At 41.1% G+C, this 19,147-nt stretch overlaps 1 protein-coding gene across 9 annotated transcripts in view; it reads left to right on the forward strand.

Annotated features, from left to right (window-relative positions):
* Nucleotides 1–19,147, forward strand: part of clocka (clock circadian regulator a) — a 168,527-nt gene that overhangs the window by 48,523 nt on the left and 100,857 nt on the right. For 6 of the 9 annotated variants that reach the window (XM_067987247.1, XM_067987266.1, XM_067987237.1 and 3 more), the window contains 3 exons: nt 7,989–8,075; nt 11,719–11,778; nt 17,209–17,357. In XM_067987247.1, coding sequence (XP_067843348.1) covers nt 7,989–8,075; nt 11,719–11,778; nt 17,209–17,357 — 296 coding nt within the window. Of the gene's footprint in view, nt 1–7,709; nt 8,076–11,718; nt 11,779–11,893; nt 12,035–17,208; nt 17,358–19,147 lie in introns of those variants that run through there. The other 3 variants (XM_067987288.1, XM_067987306.1, XM_067987297.1) reach the window with 3 other exon arrangements.

Genomic DNA, 19,147 nt, shown 5'->3' on the forward strand with positions numbered 1-19,147 from the left:
GCCCATGATAGTTTCCCTGAGAAGGTGGTGGTGGGCCTTCTCCTTGAACTCCTGCAGTCCATGTGGTGATGGTACTTATAAAATCCTAGCACTCCCTACCTAACAGCATTGTGGGACCACCTTCACCACACAGACTGCAGCGGTTCAAAAAGAAGGCCCACAACCACCTTCTCAAGGGCAACTAAGGATGGGCAATAAATCTTGGCCTTGCGAGCAATGTCCACATCCCAGGAACGAATAAAAAAAAGATGTCTTGTAGGTAATTCCATGGTATCCACCCAGCGACAATGAAAGAATAATGACATATGTCCAAGTAAGGATGGTATGTGACTTGGAGGGGAACTTGGAGATAATGGTGTTCCCGTGACATTGGAATCAAAGACTGGTAGCAAAACTGTAATTGAACAATGGGCGACCTTTAAAGAGGAGATGTTTCGGGTACAGTGTAGGTACATTCCCACAAAGGGGAAAGGTAGGGCAACCAAAGCCAGAGCTCCCTGGATGACGGAAGAGATAGAGTGTAAACTGAAGCAGAAAAAGGAGGCATATGACAGATGTCAGGTTGATAATACAAATGAGAACCAGGCTGAATATAGAAAGTATAGAGAAGAAGTGAAAAAGGAAAAGGGGAAAAGAGAGAGTATGAGAATAGACTGGCGGCTAACATAAAAGGGAATCCAGAAGTCTTCTGTAGGCATATAAATAGTAAACGGGTAGTAAGAAGAGGGACCAAAAAGAAGATCTATGTGTGGAGGCAGAGGGCATGGCTGAGGTACTATATCATTACTTTGCATCTGTCTTTACCAAGGAGGAAGATGCTGCCAAAGTCACAATAAAAGAGGAGATAGTTGAGATACTGGATGAACTAAAAATTGATAAAGAGGAGGTACTAGAAAGGCTGGCTGTTCTTAAAGTAGATAAGTCACCTGGTCTGGATGGGATGCATCCTAGATTGCTGAGGGAAGTAAGGGTGGAAATTGCAGAGGTGCTGGCCATAATCTTCCAATCCTCCTTAGATATGGGGGTGGTACCAGAGGACTGGAGAATTGCAAATGTTACACCCTTGTTCAAAAAGGTGTGTACGGATAAACGCAGCAACTACAGGCCAGTCAGTTTAACCTCTGTGGTGGGGAAGCTTTAGAAACGATAATCCAGGACAAAATTAATAGTCACTTGGACAAGTGTGGATTAATAAAGGAAAGCCAGCACAGATTTGTTAAAAGCAAATCGTGTTTAACTAACTTGATTGAGTTTTTTGATGAGGTAACAGAGAGCGTTAATGAAGGCAATGCGGTTGATGTGTATCAAACGCCTTTTGAAAGTCCATATATAGTGCCACATAATAAGCTTGTCAGCAAAATTGACGCCCATGGACTAAAAGGGGCAGTGACAACATGGATACGAAATTGGCTAAGTGACAGGAAACAGAGAGTAGTGGTGAACGGTTGTTTTTTGGACTGGAGGAAGGTATACAGTGGTGTTCCCCAGAGGTTGGTATTAGGACCATTGCTTTTTTTGATATCTATTAATGACTTGGACTTGGGTGTACAGGACACAATTTCAAAACTTGCAGATGACACAAAACTTGGAAGTGTAGTAAACAGTGAGGAGGATAGTAATAGACTTCAAGAGGACATAGACAGGCTGGTGGAATGGGCAGACACATGGCAGATGAAATTTAACGCAGATAAGGTCTAAGTTTTCTGCACCCTCTCTAATGCCTTCACATCCTTCCTAAAGTGCGGTGCCCAGAATTGGACACAATACTCCAGTTGTGGCCGAACCAGTGTTTTATAAAGATTCAACATAACTTCCTTGCTTTTGTGCTCTATGCCTCTATTTATAAAGCCCAGAATCCCATATGCGTGTTGGGTGAAAGCGCAGATAACGAGTAATGATGCAAGTATTCATGTCCCTCCAGCAAAGAAGTTAAAACCTAAATGAGAAAAAAATCAAACTTTTAGTTAAGTTCTTGTTAAATGTATCAATGGTGAATTCCAGTAGCAGTCTGTAGGTGCAGAGTCAAATTGAAAAATGGGTATTTTACTGCAGCTTAAGCCTGGGGTAAGGGAGCTTAACCAAAAGAGAAGATTTCAAATTGCTGTCAGAGGTGAGAGAAGTGAATAGCACAGAGGTGTTTTCTATTTAAGAGTATGGAAATACTACCCCAGGTAGTGGGTGCATCATAACAAAGTTAGTTACTTGGGCATAGGGGAAGTAGCATTGTGTGACAAGACTAAGCAGGTCTGCCACTTTGTGCAAGTTTTAATGTATTGCAGATGGCTGATGCCACACAATCATTGGCAACAAAGGTCTCCAATGCTCTCAACATTATGCAAAATAAATCTTCTAGCGGCAGGGAATGTTTCAGAATTCAATCACTTTGGGGTTTGGGCAAATGACATTTTAATTTCTGCACAATGAAGGGATTACTAAAAATCATACCAAAAGCCAATTCATTTAGTTGTGCAGTACTACTGGTGTAAGTCATGTATTTTTGTGCTCTATTTGCCCCTTATGTGTTGGTTGTAGATGTGCCTTACTGCTACTGCAAGATTAATTACAATTGAATTCAGTTTGGTGTCTTGATCTGTGTGTTTAGTATGGTTTTCTGGAATGTTTTCCCCTTATAAATTGAACTTCTGTTTATTTCTGCATATGTGTCATACTTCTAACTGTCCCTCGAATTGAGGGGGTAGCACTGGTGGACAACTGCATAGGCAACTGGCGAGTTTCAGGTCATACAAAAGGCTTTATCTGTGACTGATCTTGATGGACCTACATCAGCGCCAGGAAAATTTCTGTTGTAGTTGCTGTGGACTTGGTGCTTTCGGTGCTTACTGTCACGTGTAAGGGCTACATGAGGGCACAGACCTGCCACTGATAATGCCAACTGTTTCCTTGTATTCTGTAGCATGCATTGATGGGGATCTACTCACAATGTCCATTTGTCTGTGTGAGAAAAGGTCATTGGATATTTGAGGTATCAGCATCTCTCCAACATGGTTGTCTGTAGTCATTCTGCAAGTGAGATGAAGCCAACCATAATTGCATCTAGGAGTTTGGATCCCAAAGCCTCTATAACAGCAATTACAACATTCATGAGAGATGCTTTTACTGTGCCTATGGTCTCCCGTGTTGCTGCTTTTGCCATATATCAATGGTAGACTGTGGCTCAGACAATTGCTACCCCATGACCTATGTGGAAAATGGCAGCAAATCGATGCTCTTGTTATAGGTGTATATGTCTCCATATAACTCCCTAGACAGCGTCAGCAAGCTGGGTGCCTGTCTTGTACCATCTGACCCCTCATTACTCACCAGCTATCCTTCCTTACCAGTGTCTGGTGCTACTTCCTTAGCATCACAAGCTACTTCCCCCATAATGTATGTATTGGTGCAGGTGCTTGGGTGTAGCTTGTGGTTCATTTAGTTTTCCTTGCTCTATAAAAGAGCAATAAAGAAACATAGGCTTGCATTTAAATAGTGCCTTATCACATCTCTCAGAAACGTCCTGACGAACTTCACACAAAATGCATTACTTTTGAAGTAGAGTTGACTATAGTTATGTAGGTAAACGTGGCAACCAATTTGCACAAAAACCTCACAAAAAGCAAATGGATGGATGACTAGTTAATCTGTTTTGGTGATGTTGGTTGAGGGAGGACTGTTGGCCAGGAGACTAGGAACTGCTTTTTTTTTTGAATAATGACATGGATCTTCACTGTCCACCTGAACCTCAGGAACAGGAAGATGGGGCCTCGAATTAATGTCTCATCCAAAGCAGCACTCCCTCAATACTGCATTGGAGTTTATGTGCTCAAGTATTGGAGTGGGACTTAAACCCACAATTTTCTGAATCCAAGGTGAGAGTGCTACCAATTGGAATTCCATGCTATGATCTCCTGCCGTATGCCAGTTTTGTGTTTAAACATCTGAGCAGTGGGGGTTGAAATTTCTTTTGGTCCGTGCAGCTTCTTTCCCGGAGATTATTCTCTCTCCCATCATAGAATATAATGTAATTTGCATTATCCTGTTATTTTCATTTTTAAAACATTACTTGTTACATCCGTGCTAAAATATTTCTGTCTTGGTACTGTTTCTTTTGCATATATCTTTCATCACTATTAGGTTCCTAAGCACCTTCTTTGAGGGCTCTCCTACCCATCAAAAATGACCTCACATCACTCATTAAAGATGTTACCAGCACTAGTAGGGCCTTATTAATCAGTTTTATCGCTTTCAATTTTCACTAAAAATTGTGTACATCACAGCAGGATTTTTTTCTTATACTGAGAAACCAAGGTGAAGGGTCAAGGCACGTAGTGCAGGATACCATCATGACTGAAAATAGTGACAGAAGACAAGATAAATCAAAAAGTAGCGATTAGGTGATGCCAAGTTCAGGCTTTAAAAGCCTTAGGATTGTAGGAAGAAGGAAAGACTGAAGGAGAATTAATATATTTGATAATATACTAGTTAAGTAGTTCATTAGCTGCTCAAGAAGCTTAAATGATCATTATTGAAAGTGCGTCATGATTGTATTTTTTGTGTTGCTGAAGAAATTGTAATCTTGGAAATCATAAATTTCAAAGTCCACATTCCAGTCATTTCATCAGTTTGTTAATTTGGGTGGAAAATAGTAATCTTTGCCCTTCTTGTTGAGTATAGACTCCTAAATGAAGAGAAAAGTCATTTTTGCTTTGATAATCCTGTGTCTATGGCCCCGATTGTAAAGCATAGGCGAGTTCCGAGCCGGGGGTGGGGGGGAATGGAATTGTGTGCGTGAAACCCAGAAGAAAATTTAGCAAGTAGGAATGTTGGATTTTAACTTGATTGGCTAATTAAATTTTTCCTTCTGGGTTTCGCAGCTCCAAGCTGTGACAGTATTGGCCCTTTAAATCGACTATTTAAAGGGCCAATGTAAAAATGGAATTTGGAGGAGCTAGGAGATTTTGGAAGGAGAAGGTGAGAGTTAGTGAAGATGGATTCAGGATGAGCATTTCTGACCAGGCTTGAACAATGACTACAAATTGAAATCTAGGTGCACATGTTGGACACCAAGTATGGTTCTTGCAACCCCAACTACAATAATAATTCTGTTGGGGAAAGAGTAGAGAGAATAGAAGGTGAAGACAAACAAGGCAGGTTACGAGAAGAAAGTGTTACCCATATGGAGTGTCTGTATGGGTCTTGTATTTTACGTTTAGGACTATCAGAGAAGTATATATGGAATTCACATTTTCTAGGAAGGTGTTCCAAGTATGTGCACTGCTGGAAATGGATGTAACTAGTAGTGATTCCAGCTGCTCTGTAGCTGTGAAAGTGACAGCAGCCATTGTATTCTGGCTAGTGGGTCATTCCTGGCATCTTATTTTATGACATTGTGTTACTGTCATGTGCCAAATAGACCAGATGTTGAGGCTACTTAGGTGGCAGATTGAGATCAACTGCATGCATAGGGGAATGGAGATATATATGTTGGCAGCCAATCCAATAGTTTTAATCGGTCATAAAGGCTTTCATTCCATCAACATGCTGCAGTGGCCAGAAAATGATCCTTGTGGTAATTATACAATATCAACAAATTATTCATTCATTCTAAGTCTGGTTTGTTTGAATGAGATAACTGACTAGAAGGCTGGCTTTTTGGGGATAGTGGGTAGATTCTGAAGTCGTGTCTTCAGTACCTCAACACGGTGGCACAATCCCTGGGAACCAGGGAATCCATGTTGGACATGCGGATGCAAATCTGTGCCTTGGCGTTCCATGACACAGCAGGTTGAAGATCCAGTATGCTGCACAATTCTGTTACCCCAAGTTCATGTGATTTTTCACAAGTTTCTTGTTTCACTAAAAATTTGCGTGGTTAGAATTTCCATAAGTAACTGTGAATTTTTTTTATTTTTAAAAATTGTTTTTTTTACAAATCAGTCCTCAAAATTATTCAGTTGGAGAAGATATTTAGTTCCCTGTCGTGATAATTAAAGAAGTGTTCATTCAGAGTTCTTGTGAGTGTCAGAGAAGCATTAATGGAACAGAAAGTGGAACCAGATCCAAAGGTTCCTCAGTCCTATGATCACAAGTAAATCATTGCTAACCTGACTGGACCAGTTATGGTTGTTGCATGCGTCTAATATACGTATATTGTCTTAAGAATGCAGCTGAGTTTATGTGATTACAAATCATCGAATAGGGGATTTTATGATTGACATCCAGTAGAACTTGGATAACCATAATATTAGTTTCAGTTTCTGCTACAGACTGAAGTTTTAAAAAAAAAATCCCAACTCCCTTTCAGTTTAAAGGTCTGTGATATCTGATTGAAAAAACTGGTGAGTGAACTATCATAAGGATGTGTAAATTCCATCTTGAAATAGCAACTTGAAAGCGAGAGCCATTTGATGCAAAGCAAACTGTAGACCACTTCCTCATGTTGATGTTATGTGAACATTGTTTAAACAACTTCAGTGAATCTGGTGACAACTATTCAAATGTCACAAGTGTATTTGACTCAGAGCTGCATAGGCACAATGGAGTGTTCACTACTTCACTGCTTCACTGGTTTGTGTTTACTAGTGGGCTTGAGAAACTGAAACTGTTAAAACAGTCATCTTAACAAACCTCCATCTTGTTATGGGGTAAGTTTTGAACAGGAAACGAGTGGAATCTGGTTATATTCACAACAGATAATTCCACATAGAATGCACATGGGGGAGCTAACTTGGCATTTAAGAAACTGGAATTTTGGGTGGGGTGGGACATTGTAAGAACAATACAGTAGACATCAATGAAGTTGGAAGTGATCTCTATGATTTAAGTAAAACAAATGAGCTTCAATGTGATCTTGTTCAGGGGAATTGACAAAGCATTTTCAAACCACAAGTACACTTTAGAGAAAATCGAAGTGCTGTAATTAAATACAAAAATAAGTTAAAGTTCCTGAGTAAAAGCTGTCCCATTTCACTGTTAAAACTAGACACTTTGCTTCAGGGGTATGCATGAAACAATGAAGTTCTTGTTTAGGGTAAACTTATGAATTTTCGGATATTGAAGCAGATAACTGCCATTTTGAATGTATCCTTGATCCATTTGGAGGAAGTGGGACTAGCTGGATTGCTCTTGCAAAGAGCTGGCACGGGCTCAACGGGCCGAATGGCCTCCTTCTGTGCTTTAACCATTCTATGATTCTATGAAGACCAGCACCCAGATTTAATGATGCTTCCCTTGACTTACTGCTGGGTGCAGTCAATAGCAGGAAGGAGATAATATTCCTCAGCAATGGGTGTAAGAAACCTGCTGCTCTCACCAAGAAGGCATGATTGGAGGTGGCTGAGGAGGTGAGCAGCAACAGTATTTTGTCCTGGTCTTGGCTGCAGTCCAGGAAGCGGTTTAATGACCTAACCAGGTCAGGAAAAGTGAGTACAATTGCTGATTCACCTACATCCTGTGGTGTACAACATCCCCCTTCTCACCCTGTCTTGCTAAGCGTAATCTATCACATCACTCCTCACACCCACTTAAGTTTCAACAGCACCCATCCTTCACTTCCTCACCTCCCCATGCATCCATGCTGCCACTCACCCCCAATCCTTATGCAATGTGATGCATCTGTCTGATAGTCACTCTCACCAAATGCACTGCATTTTTCAGGTGAATACGTGACCTTCAGTCATTCACAGGTTCTCTGTTCTTTTGCCCCTTTGTAGGAGAAGAGAGCGCAAAACATGAGGGAGTGGATGGGACGTGGCCTGCCACAAATTGTGCAGCTCACAGATGCAGAGGAGGACGCCATGGAGATAAGTGACACATCTGCATTCCCCTGCAGTGGGAACTCACAGATGCCTGGTGACAGAATTAAAAATATCTCTGACATACATGCTGACTTTATTTCATCAATGACCGAACAAGGAGAAGCCCGAATATGGTGATTGTCAAGATTGTTACTTTGCTAGGACTAATTCATATCCGTTTTGTTTGTCTTGCAGGGCCTTCACGTGTAGAGTAACAGTCTGGACATGCCTGATGATGATTCCTCAGAAGACCTCATTCCTTTTGAGGGTGCACCGTCACAGGTCATAAAACCATTCACCAGCGCAAATACTCGCGCTTCGGTGGGTCCAATTAGACATTTAGTTGGGTTGTCACCTGGTAATTCACAATTCACAAGTGCGCATGAGCAAACACTAGTGGCAGGGACAGCTGTGGAGAGTTTGCGTCAGGGGGCGTATTCCTCTCCAAGCTCTGCTTAGCTAGACACTGATGCTGAGCCCCAAAGGCCATCGTTGAGAAGTAGAATAATAGAGGTACAGCAGCATCTTTGCGAGGTATAGACAGATGTGCCACGCAGACTGTTCACAATAGCGGAGAGGATGGAGGAGTCCAGCTCCAACAGTAGAGGATTGGTGTCACAGGTAATTGCGAGAATATCTGCTATGGAGAGAGTGCCCACCTCCGTGGATTTTCAAGCATGGCTCTCAAGTGAGTCTGTGCAGGCCATGATCATGGCAGTGCAGGAGTTGTCTGCAGCCTTAAAAAGGATGACAGATATCTTATCCGTGGCCTTACAGTGCATCACTGATCTGCACCAAGCTGCTCTCCAGCAGAGTGGTAGGAGTGATGTGGCGCTGGCCCAGGAGAGGGATGATAGCAAAAGGGGACATGGGAGTGGGAACACCACTCAATGCACTCACACATCTCACCTGTTGCTCCACCCCCCACCCTCCATCAGCCAGTACCCGACATGCTGCCTCCTCTCCCAATGGCCGAATCTGCCTCTGCACAGGTGCAGGTAGAGCAGTCTTTGGCGGGGCCCTCAGGGGCTCCAAAACCTTGAGGTCGTAGACCAAGAGCATCTCAGCAGTCAGAGCACCAATCTGAGCAGCCTACCTCTACCTCCATGAGCGTCTTGTTTTTTTTATTCATTCATGGGATGTGGACGTTGCTGGCAAGGCCAGCATGTATTGCCCATCTCTAATTGCCCTTGAGAAGGTGATGGTGAGCCACCTTCTTGAACCACTGCAGTCCGTGTGGTGAAGGTTCTCCCACAGTGCTGTTAGGTAGGGAGTTCCAGGATTTTGACCCAGTGATGACTCAAAGAAACGGTGATATATTTCCAAGTTGGGATGGTGCGTGACTTGGAGGGGAACATGCAGGTGGTGTTGTTCCCATGTGCCTGCTGCCTTTATCCTTCTAGGTAGTAGAGGTTGCGGGTTTGGGAGGTGCTGTCGAAGAAGCCTTGGCGCTTTCTGCATTGCATCCTGTAGATGGTACACACTGCAGCCACGGTGCCCCGGTGCCCCGGTGGTGAAGGGATGTTTAGGGTGGTGGATGGGGTGCCAGTCAAGCGGGCTGCTTTGTTCGGGATGTGTTGAGCTTCTTGAGTATTGTTGGAGCTGCACTCATCCAGGCAAGTGGAGAGTATTCCATCACACTCCTGACTTGTGCCTTATAGATGGTGGAAAGGCTTTGGGGAGTCAGGAGGTGAGTCACTCGCCGCAGAATACCCAGCCTCTGACCTGCTTTTGTAGCCACAGTATTTATGTGGCTGGTCCTGTTAAGTTTCTTGTCAGTGGTGACCCCTAGGATGTTAATGGTAGAGGATTTGACAATGGTAATGCCATTGAACGTCAAGGGGAGGTGGTTAGACTCTCTCTTTTGGAGATAGTCATTGCCTGGCACTTGTCTGGTGCGAATGTTACTTGCCACTTATGAGTCCAAGCCTGAATGTTGTCCAGGTCTTGCTGCATGCGGGCACGGACAGCTTCATTATCTGAGGAGTTGTGAATGGAACTGAACACTGTGCAAGCATCAGCTAACATCCCCACTTCTGATCTTATGATGGAGGGAAAGTCATTGATGAAGCAGCTGAAGATGGTTGGGCCTAGGACACTGCCTTGAGGATGGTCACCAGCTGCGCATTGTGTTGCACACCACCTGCACATTGATGGAGCGAAGTCCCATGCGGTTGATTAAAAACTCCGGGCTCATGTGGTGGTCCTCAGATTGCCACGTGTGTGCAATCGATGGCACCCTGCACCTGTGTGAAGCCAGCCAGTGAGGCAAAACCGACTGCCCGCTCATTTTGGCTATTGTCACAGGGGAAGTTGACATAAGTCGCTATCCTGACAAACAATCCCTCCGTTACCTGCCTTCTACATTTATGTGCAGCCGACTGAGAGACCTTCGAGATCTCTCTGGTGGCGCATTGGAAGGAGCCAGAGGCAAAGAAATTGAGCGCAGTGGTGACTTTGACAACGGGCAATGCATGGCCACCAGGTCCAGCAGGGAGCAGCTCTCGAAGGAGGCTGCAGATATATACGAACACCTGCTGGGTCATTCTGAGCCTGCAGAAGCACTACTCTTTCAGATAGGTCAACGAAGCTGAGCCTCTATCCATAGACCCTCTCACGGGGTAGTGCCTCCTGCGACTTGGCCCCTTTGTTGCTCTGCTCTCTCCACTCTGTTCTCTCCGATGTTCTCCACTCTGTTGCTCTCCACTCTGTTCTTCAGATCTGTGTTGTGCACCTCTCTATTGTGCACCTGCAGATCCCACTACAGCACGACGTTGTTGCCATGGATAGTGATTGTCTGCCTCGTCCGATGTCCTCTCGAAAACATCCATGGAGACCCCATCCTGATGTACTCCGTTTGAAAGCCTCCAAACTTCTGAAACAAGAACTCTCTGCAAGATGTTTGCCTGAGGGAACTGAGAAAGCACTGAGCATTTTTTCACATTGGGCAATCAGAACTTTAAACACCCCCATGAAGTGCTGCTCAATCTCGCCTCCTTTTCTGGCGAGTTTCCCAAGCCCCTGGAAACCCATGCTGGAGGCGTTACATTCAAATCCCTGTTGAAATCTCTTCAAATGCACCTCATTAGCATGTGATAATGATCAACCCGCCTCGGCGAGCAGGTTACTCACACGCAGCCAAATGCGCCTCCATTAAAAACGGAAGTGGGTGCTTTGGAAGTGGGTTGGCGTCAGGTTTGAGAATTTTACAATTTTAACCTTCTCACCTACCCCCGACCCACCCGTCCTTGGAAGTTAAAATTCCCCCTATGTGTCTTGTGTGCTACTGAAATAACTGGCTGCAGAACAATACTGCAATTGAATGCCATCAGCATAGTATATTGCATAAGGTGAAGGCACGTCTCAGACTTGGGACACTTTCATATCTAAAATGAAGGTTCTTAAAAATCTGTGTGGGGTGGGGATAACCCATTGGTTCCTTTGGTGATCGAGTACATTGATAGGTGTTGTAACAGTCTGCCTGTGTATTACTAGGGAAATTTAGTCAGATGGAGGTGGGTGATAGAAAGAAGCAGGTGACAATGCATAGCTATAAATCTCCATTGGTGGTTTAATTCCAAGATTGGAAGCCTGCTGTAGATGTTGGCAAGAGCTTTTTTATAGTTGCGGTTTGTGTTAAAGTAGCTTTAATAGTAGACAGCAGTTCTACCATTAACACATAACTTGGCAAGACCGCCCTTTTAATGTGTCATTGATGTATATATTTTTAGCACACACTCAAAACGTATGTGTAATATTTAGTGTCAGAAAATCATTTCAGAACAAACTATTTAAACCCCTAATTTCATAATGAAAACTTAGTAAGATCTGTTTACAGTCAAATCCAGCTTGTCAGTTATTTTTGGGGGGGAAGGATGATTTTAAGAGGCGTTCATTGTATTTGTACCTTTTCTTGTGTTAACAGGGATGACAGCAGCATTTTTGATGGACTGTTGGATGAAGATGATAAGGACAAAGCAAAAAGGTAAGTCTGTGAGATAAGCTTGAAAAAAAAACCCTGTTTGAAATTGCAGCTAGGAATTAACCCATTATTAAATAAACAATTTCTGAATTTTTTTTTTTCCCTGTCACCTTTTTAGCATCTGAAAAAGAATATTTCTGAACATGATGCTACCATGTCAGCAGAAATTCTTGTACGCTTTGGGGACACAAATGAAAACAACAAAACTGTCAAATCAGTAGTTTGTGAGGGTACTGTTTCCTGCCCAGTTCCAACATAGGTACCTACTGTTTCTAAAATCTAAAATAGGTGTATGCACCAATTAAATTACAACTCCATCTTAAACGTTTAAGACACACTAAAACAGATTGCAATTCTTTCCAATTTTGAAAAATATGAACATTTTGAGTGTTTTTACCTATTTAAGAAAACAATGAAGGACACACTTGGGGGAATACAATGAAAATTGCTTTGTGTACAGGAATAGAATTAGAACAGTTGTGATTTTTTAATTGTAGGGAGTAAGGGAAGAAAATTTATAGGATACTCTTGTCTTTTAAGAACTTACCATGATGTTTGAGGTGGGAAGAAAGATGGATACATAACATAATATGGAGGATAAAGAAAATACCATTCCACCCATTCAGCTACTGCAACATCTTTTCTCAGGATCAGATTTGACCATTTTTAAACATTAGTTTTCAACCCTAAGCCCATATCTCTTTGCCTTTTCCCTTCTGAATGCTTCACTAGCTATTGCATAAGTCTATGACACTAAATGTGAAGAATTTATTTTTTAGGCTGCATTTAGCTTGTGTCTTCCCCTGTGACAGTAGCTGGTGCTTCATTCCACAATGTGAAATTGGTTTGGTAAACCCTGTATAACTCATTGGTAAGAGAGCACAATTTAGGTCACCTTCTCTTCAAAAAGTCTGTGATGCAATGAAGAAAGTTCAGAGAACCAATAACCAGGATGAGACCCAAAGCTCTAAGTTTTCAAGAGGATTCTCAAAACTTATTCACTAGTTCATCACATCTCAGGCATCACATTATTCAATCTGTTCAATTATGGAGGACATCACAACCAGGCATGCTGGAGAGAGAGAGAGAAATGTATTTTCCAGCAGAGGTTACTGCATACCAATCAGCAGCAGTATCCTTGGCTGATGTTTCTTCTTGACCACCATTGAGGTTAACTTTATTGCTACCTAATGTTACTCTGGCCGAAAGCACATTGGATTGAGCTGGTAACTGAGTGACAGTAAGGACTTCTAAAATGGGAATTTGGTGACTGAGGGGATTGGGTGCAGAGGGGGAAGGATGTGCTAACTAGACCAGCTGATATTTTACATAAGTAATGTAGACTTCAGAGTACAACAAACTAAATAAACCTAATAATAGTAGCAATAGTAAGGACAGTGATGTGTCAAGCCTGCAAGGTGTGGGAGTCGAACACCAGCTTTTGGCTCAGGCAGTCACGTCTGTGGGTGTCTGCAACTCATGTTGCTCGAGCTCAAAATCTCAGAACTTGGGACAGTGATGGAGACAAATTGATGCATCAGGGAAAGAGGAGCAGTTTCTGGACCAAGGGTTTGAGAGGGTTGTCATACTGATGAGAGTTAGGGAGCAGGTAGTGGCGGATTAAAGACGAGTGACTATCCGAGAGGCGGGGAAAGGCAGAAAAGAGTAATTAGGACCGACCGCCTAGAGCAATTTATGCTCTCAAATAGATTTTAAGCTCTAGCTTCTGGGGGAGAAAGGACTCTGGCAGGGTCATCAAATAAATATCAATGGCATCAACAAACAAGAGATAACTCAAGTGGGGGGGGGGTAATTAGCAATACAGCTAGAACTGCAGTAGTGATAAGGGATTCAATAGTTAAAGGGGCTGACACAATCTTTTGTAATCCAGACCAATAGTCCCAGATGTTTAGCTGCCTCCTGGGTGCTAGGGTAAGGGACATATCAAATAAACTGAAAAAGACTATGCAAGGGAAGGAAGAGCAACCAGTTCTTGTGATCCAGGTGGGAGCCAATGATGTAGGTAAAGACAGGAAGATCAAGACTTAATAGCATTACCAGAAAGCTGGCTGCAAACTGGACAAAAGTGCAAAATAAACATATCAGGGGTTTAAAAATTTATTCTCGGGATGTGGTCATTGTTAACATTTATTGCCCATCCCAAGTTGCCCTAAAAAGGTGGTGTTGGACTGCTTTCTACAACTGAGTGGCTTGCTAGGCCATTTCAGAGGGTAATTGAGAGTCAACCATATTGGTGTGAGACTGGAATCATATATAGGCCAGACTGGTTAAGGACAGCAGGTTTCCTTTAAAGGATACTAGTGAACCAGTTCTTATGACAATCTGACAGCTTCATCTTTCTTTCTTCCAGCTTTCTTTTTCCAGATTTTTTTAAAACTGAATTCAAATTCTCAAACTGTCATGGTAGGATTTGAACTTGTATTCTCTGGATTATTAGTCAAGGCCTCTGGATTACTAGTCTAGTAAGAACATGATATAATATATTTAGAAGGGATGGAACAGATAAGAAAGGAGGTGGAGTGGCAATATTTTGTTAATGTAGACAAGGAAAGCGTATAGATAGAGTCAAGACGGTTAGAGCTCAAAGATAAAAAAAGAGCATGTTACATTTGTAGGGATGTATTACAGACATCCAAATTGTGAAAAGGAAATCAAAGAGGAAATCTGCAGTCAGATTAGAAAGATGAGTAGGAATAACAAAATTACTGTTCTAAAAGATTTTACAGATCCAGTTATCGATTTAAGGCAGAGAGTGAGTAAATGGAGAAAATGGAATACAATTTCCTAAAATGTATACAGGACTCTTTCCAGAAGTAGTATGTTAGTAGGCCTACAAGGGTGGAGACATTGCTATATCTGGCTATTGTAAACAATTTTACAACACCAAGTTATAGTCCAGCAATTTTATTTGAAATTCACAAGCTTTCGGAGGCTTCCTCCTTCCTCAGGTGAATGTGGAAATGAATTCCACATTCACCTGAGGAAGGAGGAAGCCTCCGAAAGCTTGTGAATTTCAAATAAAATTGCTGGACTATAACTTGGTGTTGTAAAATTGTTTACAATTGTCAACCCCAGTCCATCACCGGCATCTCCACATCATATCTGGCTATGAGTAATGAAATAGATCAGGTAGATGAGAAGTGATCACAACATGATACCATATGGGAGATTACTAGAGAAGATTAAGAGTAATGGAATTAGGGGAGGATAGCAAACTAGATTAAAAATTGGTTAGAAGGAAGAAAACAGTTTTTCAGAGTGGTTGGAAGTTGGTAGTGGTGTCCCTCAGGATTCAGTTCTCAGGCTACTTCCAGTCACTGTGTATATCAATGATTTGGATGTGGTGTCAACATTTTCAGATGTTGATATTGAAATAGCTAATTCTTCAGCAGACCAGAACAAAACTATAAAAGGATATTGATAAGATGAGAGAATGGGCCAAAAAGGGTAGATGAAATTCAATGTCAGTTGGTGTGAGGTGATACATTTTGGTTAAAAAAAAAAACAGCAATAGTTAGGCTTGGTGCCGTGGAAGAGAAGATGGACTTGGGGGTACACATTCACAGAACATTAAAGGCAGCACTTCAGTTGCATAAGGCTGTCAAAAAGAAAGTAGTAGAATTCTAGGTTTTATCTCGAGGTATGGAATATAAAAGCCCAAAGGTAATGATGAGCCTGTGTAAAACCTGAATAAGACCACTGTTACAGTACGGTATGCAGTATTGGGCTCCAATACCGCATACGTTTCGTTAGAACAATGCAGATTATGGAGCGATATAATAGAAATGTTTAAAATTATGAAAGGATGGGACATGGTAGATAGAAGCAGACTGTTTCCAGTAGTTGAGAGGTGAAGAATAAGAGGCTATCGATACAAGATTAAATGTAAGAGATTTAGAACTGAGGGCAGGAGAAATTTTTTCACATGGAATGTTGTGAGGCTATGGAATTCACTTCCAGCTTTAGTGGTTGAAACTATGTCAACATTGAAGATTATGGGGGTGATTTTAAACCCTAAGAACGGGTGGGTTGGGGGCAGGTGGGAGTTGAAAATAGTTGGTTTTTTGGGTCGCAACTGCAAAATTTTCGGACTTTGCATTCCCAGTAGGAAGCCTGTACTTCTCTGCGCCGACGTTAAACCCGGAAATAAAGCCGGGTTGTGGTCGCGACCCAAAAAACAACTATTTTCAACTCCCACCCGTTTCCCCCCCCCCCCCCAACCCACCCGTTCTTGAGGTTTAAAATCACCCCCTATATTGGATATGTGAATGAAGGAAAGGAGTTGAAGGGACATGAGAACAGGGTGGGTAAATGTAATTAGGACTATTTGAAGGGTAAATGCTGACACAGACTTGTTGGGCCAAATGGCCTGTTTCTGTGTTGTAACTTCTATGTATTTCTATGTATAGATTGGGTAACTCCACACCAACAAGGGATTGAACGTTGAGCCTCCCCTGCTTGCTCGTATTATTTTTGAAAATCTTGTAAAAATATTTTTGTTGGTTGTTGGAACCTTCATTTAAGTCAAATGTAGTAATTCTTAGAACCTCCTAACTAGGGCTGTCATATTTATATCAATGCATTGGAAAATTATTTTATCAAGCTAATTATTTCAGCATATTTTTAAATCCACAAGCAATAACTGAATTACTCATGAGATAACTGCCCAAATTCAATAAAAATAATTTGAAAAAAAATGATTTTTAAAGATTTACATATTTATATCTTGTTCACTCACCAATGATTTATCATACATAAAATTATTTGATTTGAATAGTTTGAAAATTTTTCAGGATATTTTGATGTGGAATTTATATAAAGAAACAGGAAAAAGATTTAGCTGAAAAAGGGACAAATCAAACAATCGAGGTACATGGTATTTTGCGAATGATTTCTACAAGATATTTTATTCATGGTGAGTTAAAACAGATGTTAGTGCATTTCTGTAAATCATGTCAATTGAAAGCAGAAATAAGATTGAAGAAGTGTCTCAAAAAAAAATCTCAATTTTGGTCCAGCAGTCAATTGGAGAATAAAATACAATAACCAACTCCATAAGGTGACAGTGTTAGGGGGGAGGAGGGGACGGGGAAAGGGTGAGAGACATAAAAATCAAAAGTACAGATGTATGACTATTAGCGCACTTAACATAATTTGCATTTTCTTTTACGATCCAGTAGAATATAGCTACTGGCCCTTAATAATGAATAGTCAATATGATTTCTGAACAATTTCCCACTTACTCTTTCTTTCACTCATTGCTAATTTACTTACTGAAAATGTAACAATCTAAATTCAGATGATTATTTTGACATATTTTTGACCTTTAGAAAATGTAATATTTGTAAGAATCTTGGATGAATTATCTGTATTTATGAATATAATTTGCTATTAAAAATATTCTTATGTCAGAGTTTCCAGGAACAAATCAGAGAAGAAACGACGAGATCAATTTAATGTGCTGATCAAAGAGCTTGGTTCCATGCTTCCGGGTAATACTCGGAAAATGGATAAGTCAACGGTATTACAGAAGACAATTGATTTTTTACAGAAGCACAAAGGTAGTTGCTGTGTTCTTATGCTAACAGAAATATCTTGCTTAGTGTTTATAATACATTACATTAATATAATACATTTTATGCTAAGTCTTTTTGAGGAGGGAGAGAAGGAAATGGGGGGCATTCAATATTTCATACTGTTAATTGTATCCATGTGATTTTATATCAATTAGTGTTAATTGTATTCATGTGGTGTGTTGGGAACTCTCGTGTCCATTTATAAGAGAGTTGATCTAGGGTGTGGTGTGGGTGTAATGTGGAGCTCTGAATAAAGGCTTGGAAGCAACTGAAGACTAAGCTCTAGTATTCTATCTTCCACCACCTGGCTATCCAATTTATAACATCATAGTTATTTTGTGGGGATTTTAATTTGATTTAAAATAAAGGCTGAGCAAGAACATAAAAGTAATTTTTATTGATCCTTCATATACAAATGGGAAAGTCTCTATCTCACAAAGAATAAATTCAATCTCATGGGCGTAATCCCTTTAAATTTACACAGGTAATCTTTCCCCAGCCCTTTTGATTCTCATCCTGTCTGGAGGGTCCTCAGTTCTTTTTCCTTCATGAATCACACAGGACACTTGCCCATCATACTGTCATATCAGATTAAAATTTGTTTGCAACACTTCAATGATTTAGGATCAGGGCTTCTTCCAGTAATGCAATTTCTTTTGTCATCCAGATGTGATTGTTCTTGATTATTTTTTGTCAATTTTAGTTTTTATTGAATTCAATTGGCATCATTGTTTTTCTTGGACCTACCAGTTTCTTAGAGGCATTCTGTTTCTGGGCTGGATGTCAATTTTCTTTTTTAAAATAAATTAGGTAGTTAGTTTATGTCAATATCTAGTTTTAAAAATGACAGTGCTCTGCAGTCTTTCTGTTGTGAAACACACCCATGGCTGCTGTCACTGGTACCTTTTCTCTAGTTAAAATTATAATGAGTGACAGGGGTGGCCAAAACTAAGCTTTAGTCCTTGCAATAAAAAAAAATTGCTGAAAAGGATTTTTGGCTTTCTGAATCTCCTGGACTTAATTCGTCCTGGCACCTTGAAACCTCAGGATCCAGCCTAGTAAGAATCTGTGACAAATTGCGAAAGATCATCAATTACATCTGACGCAAGACCAAAAAATCTTAGAAAAGATCCCATGGCCCTATTCGAAGAAGAGCAGAAGTTCTTTGGGTGCCCTGGCCAGCATATTTCTCTCTCCCAACACCACCCTAAACACATTCACTGGTAACTAATCCATTTGCTGTTTGTCAGCCTTGCTGTGTATAAATATGCTGCCACATTTGCCTACAGAACAACAGTGACTATCTGTTACATTTTAACAATTAGTGAGTGGTCTCAAAATTCAACGGTCTTGTGCTGTAGTTGGTGAATGTAATGTTACTTGACTATAATAGGGCAGTACCTAACATTATGTGACAGCCCCTTACTCAGCCATTAAAATACACAGTGTATCCCTTTGACGAAAATAATTGTGTTACTGGGCACCCTAGGTCTGTGCAAGTGAGGAAAATTATTTGAAATAGAAAATTAATTGGAAAGCACACCTGCCTATTTAAGTTAAGGAAATAAAATTCAGGAAACTGCTTCTCAGTGGTTCAAAGTATATCCCCCAACCATTTGAACTCCAAAGTGCAGCAAAACAACAACGGAAGTAAATTGGTAAAATTACTCATCGGAAACCTTTTATGAGAACAGGCCTGACAATAAAAGAAGCACAGCCATCCAAACCACAGAGAAAGTGCTTATAAAATAATTGAGCCCATGGACTGACTGCCC

This window comes from Heptranchias perlo, chromosome 1 (genome assembly GCF_035084215.1).
Source record: "Heptranchias perlo isolate sHepPer1 chromosome 1, sHepPer1.hap1, whole genome shotgun sequence".
Classification (NCBI taxonomy): domain Eukaryota; kingdom Metazoa; phylum Chordata; class Chondrichthyes; order Hexanchiformes; family Hexanchidae; genus Heptranchias; species Heptranchias perlo.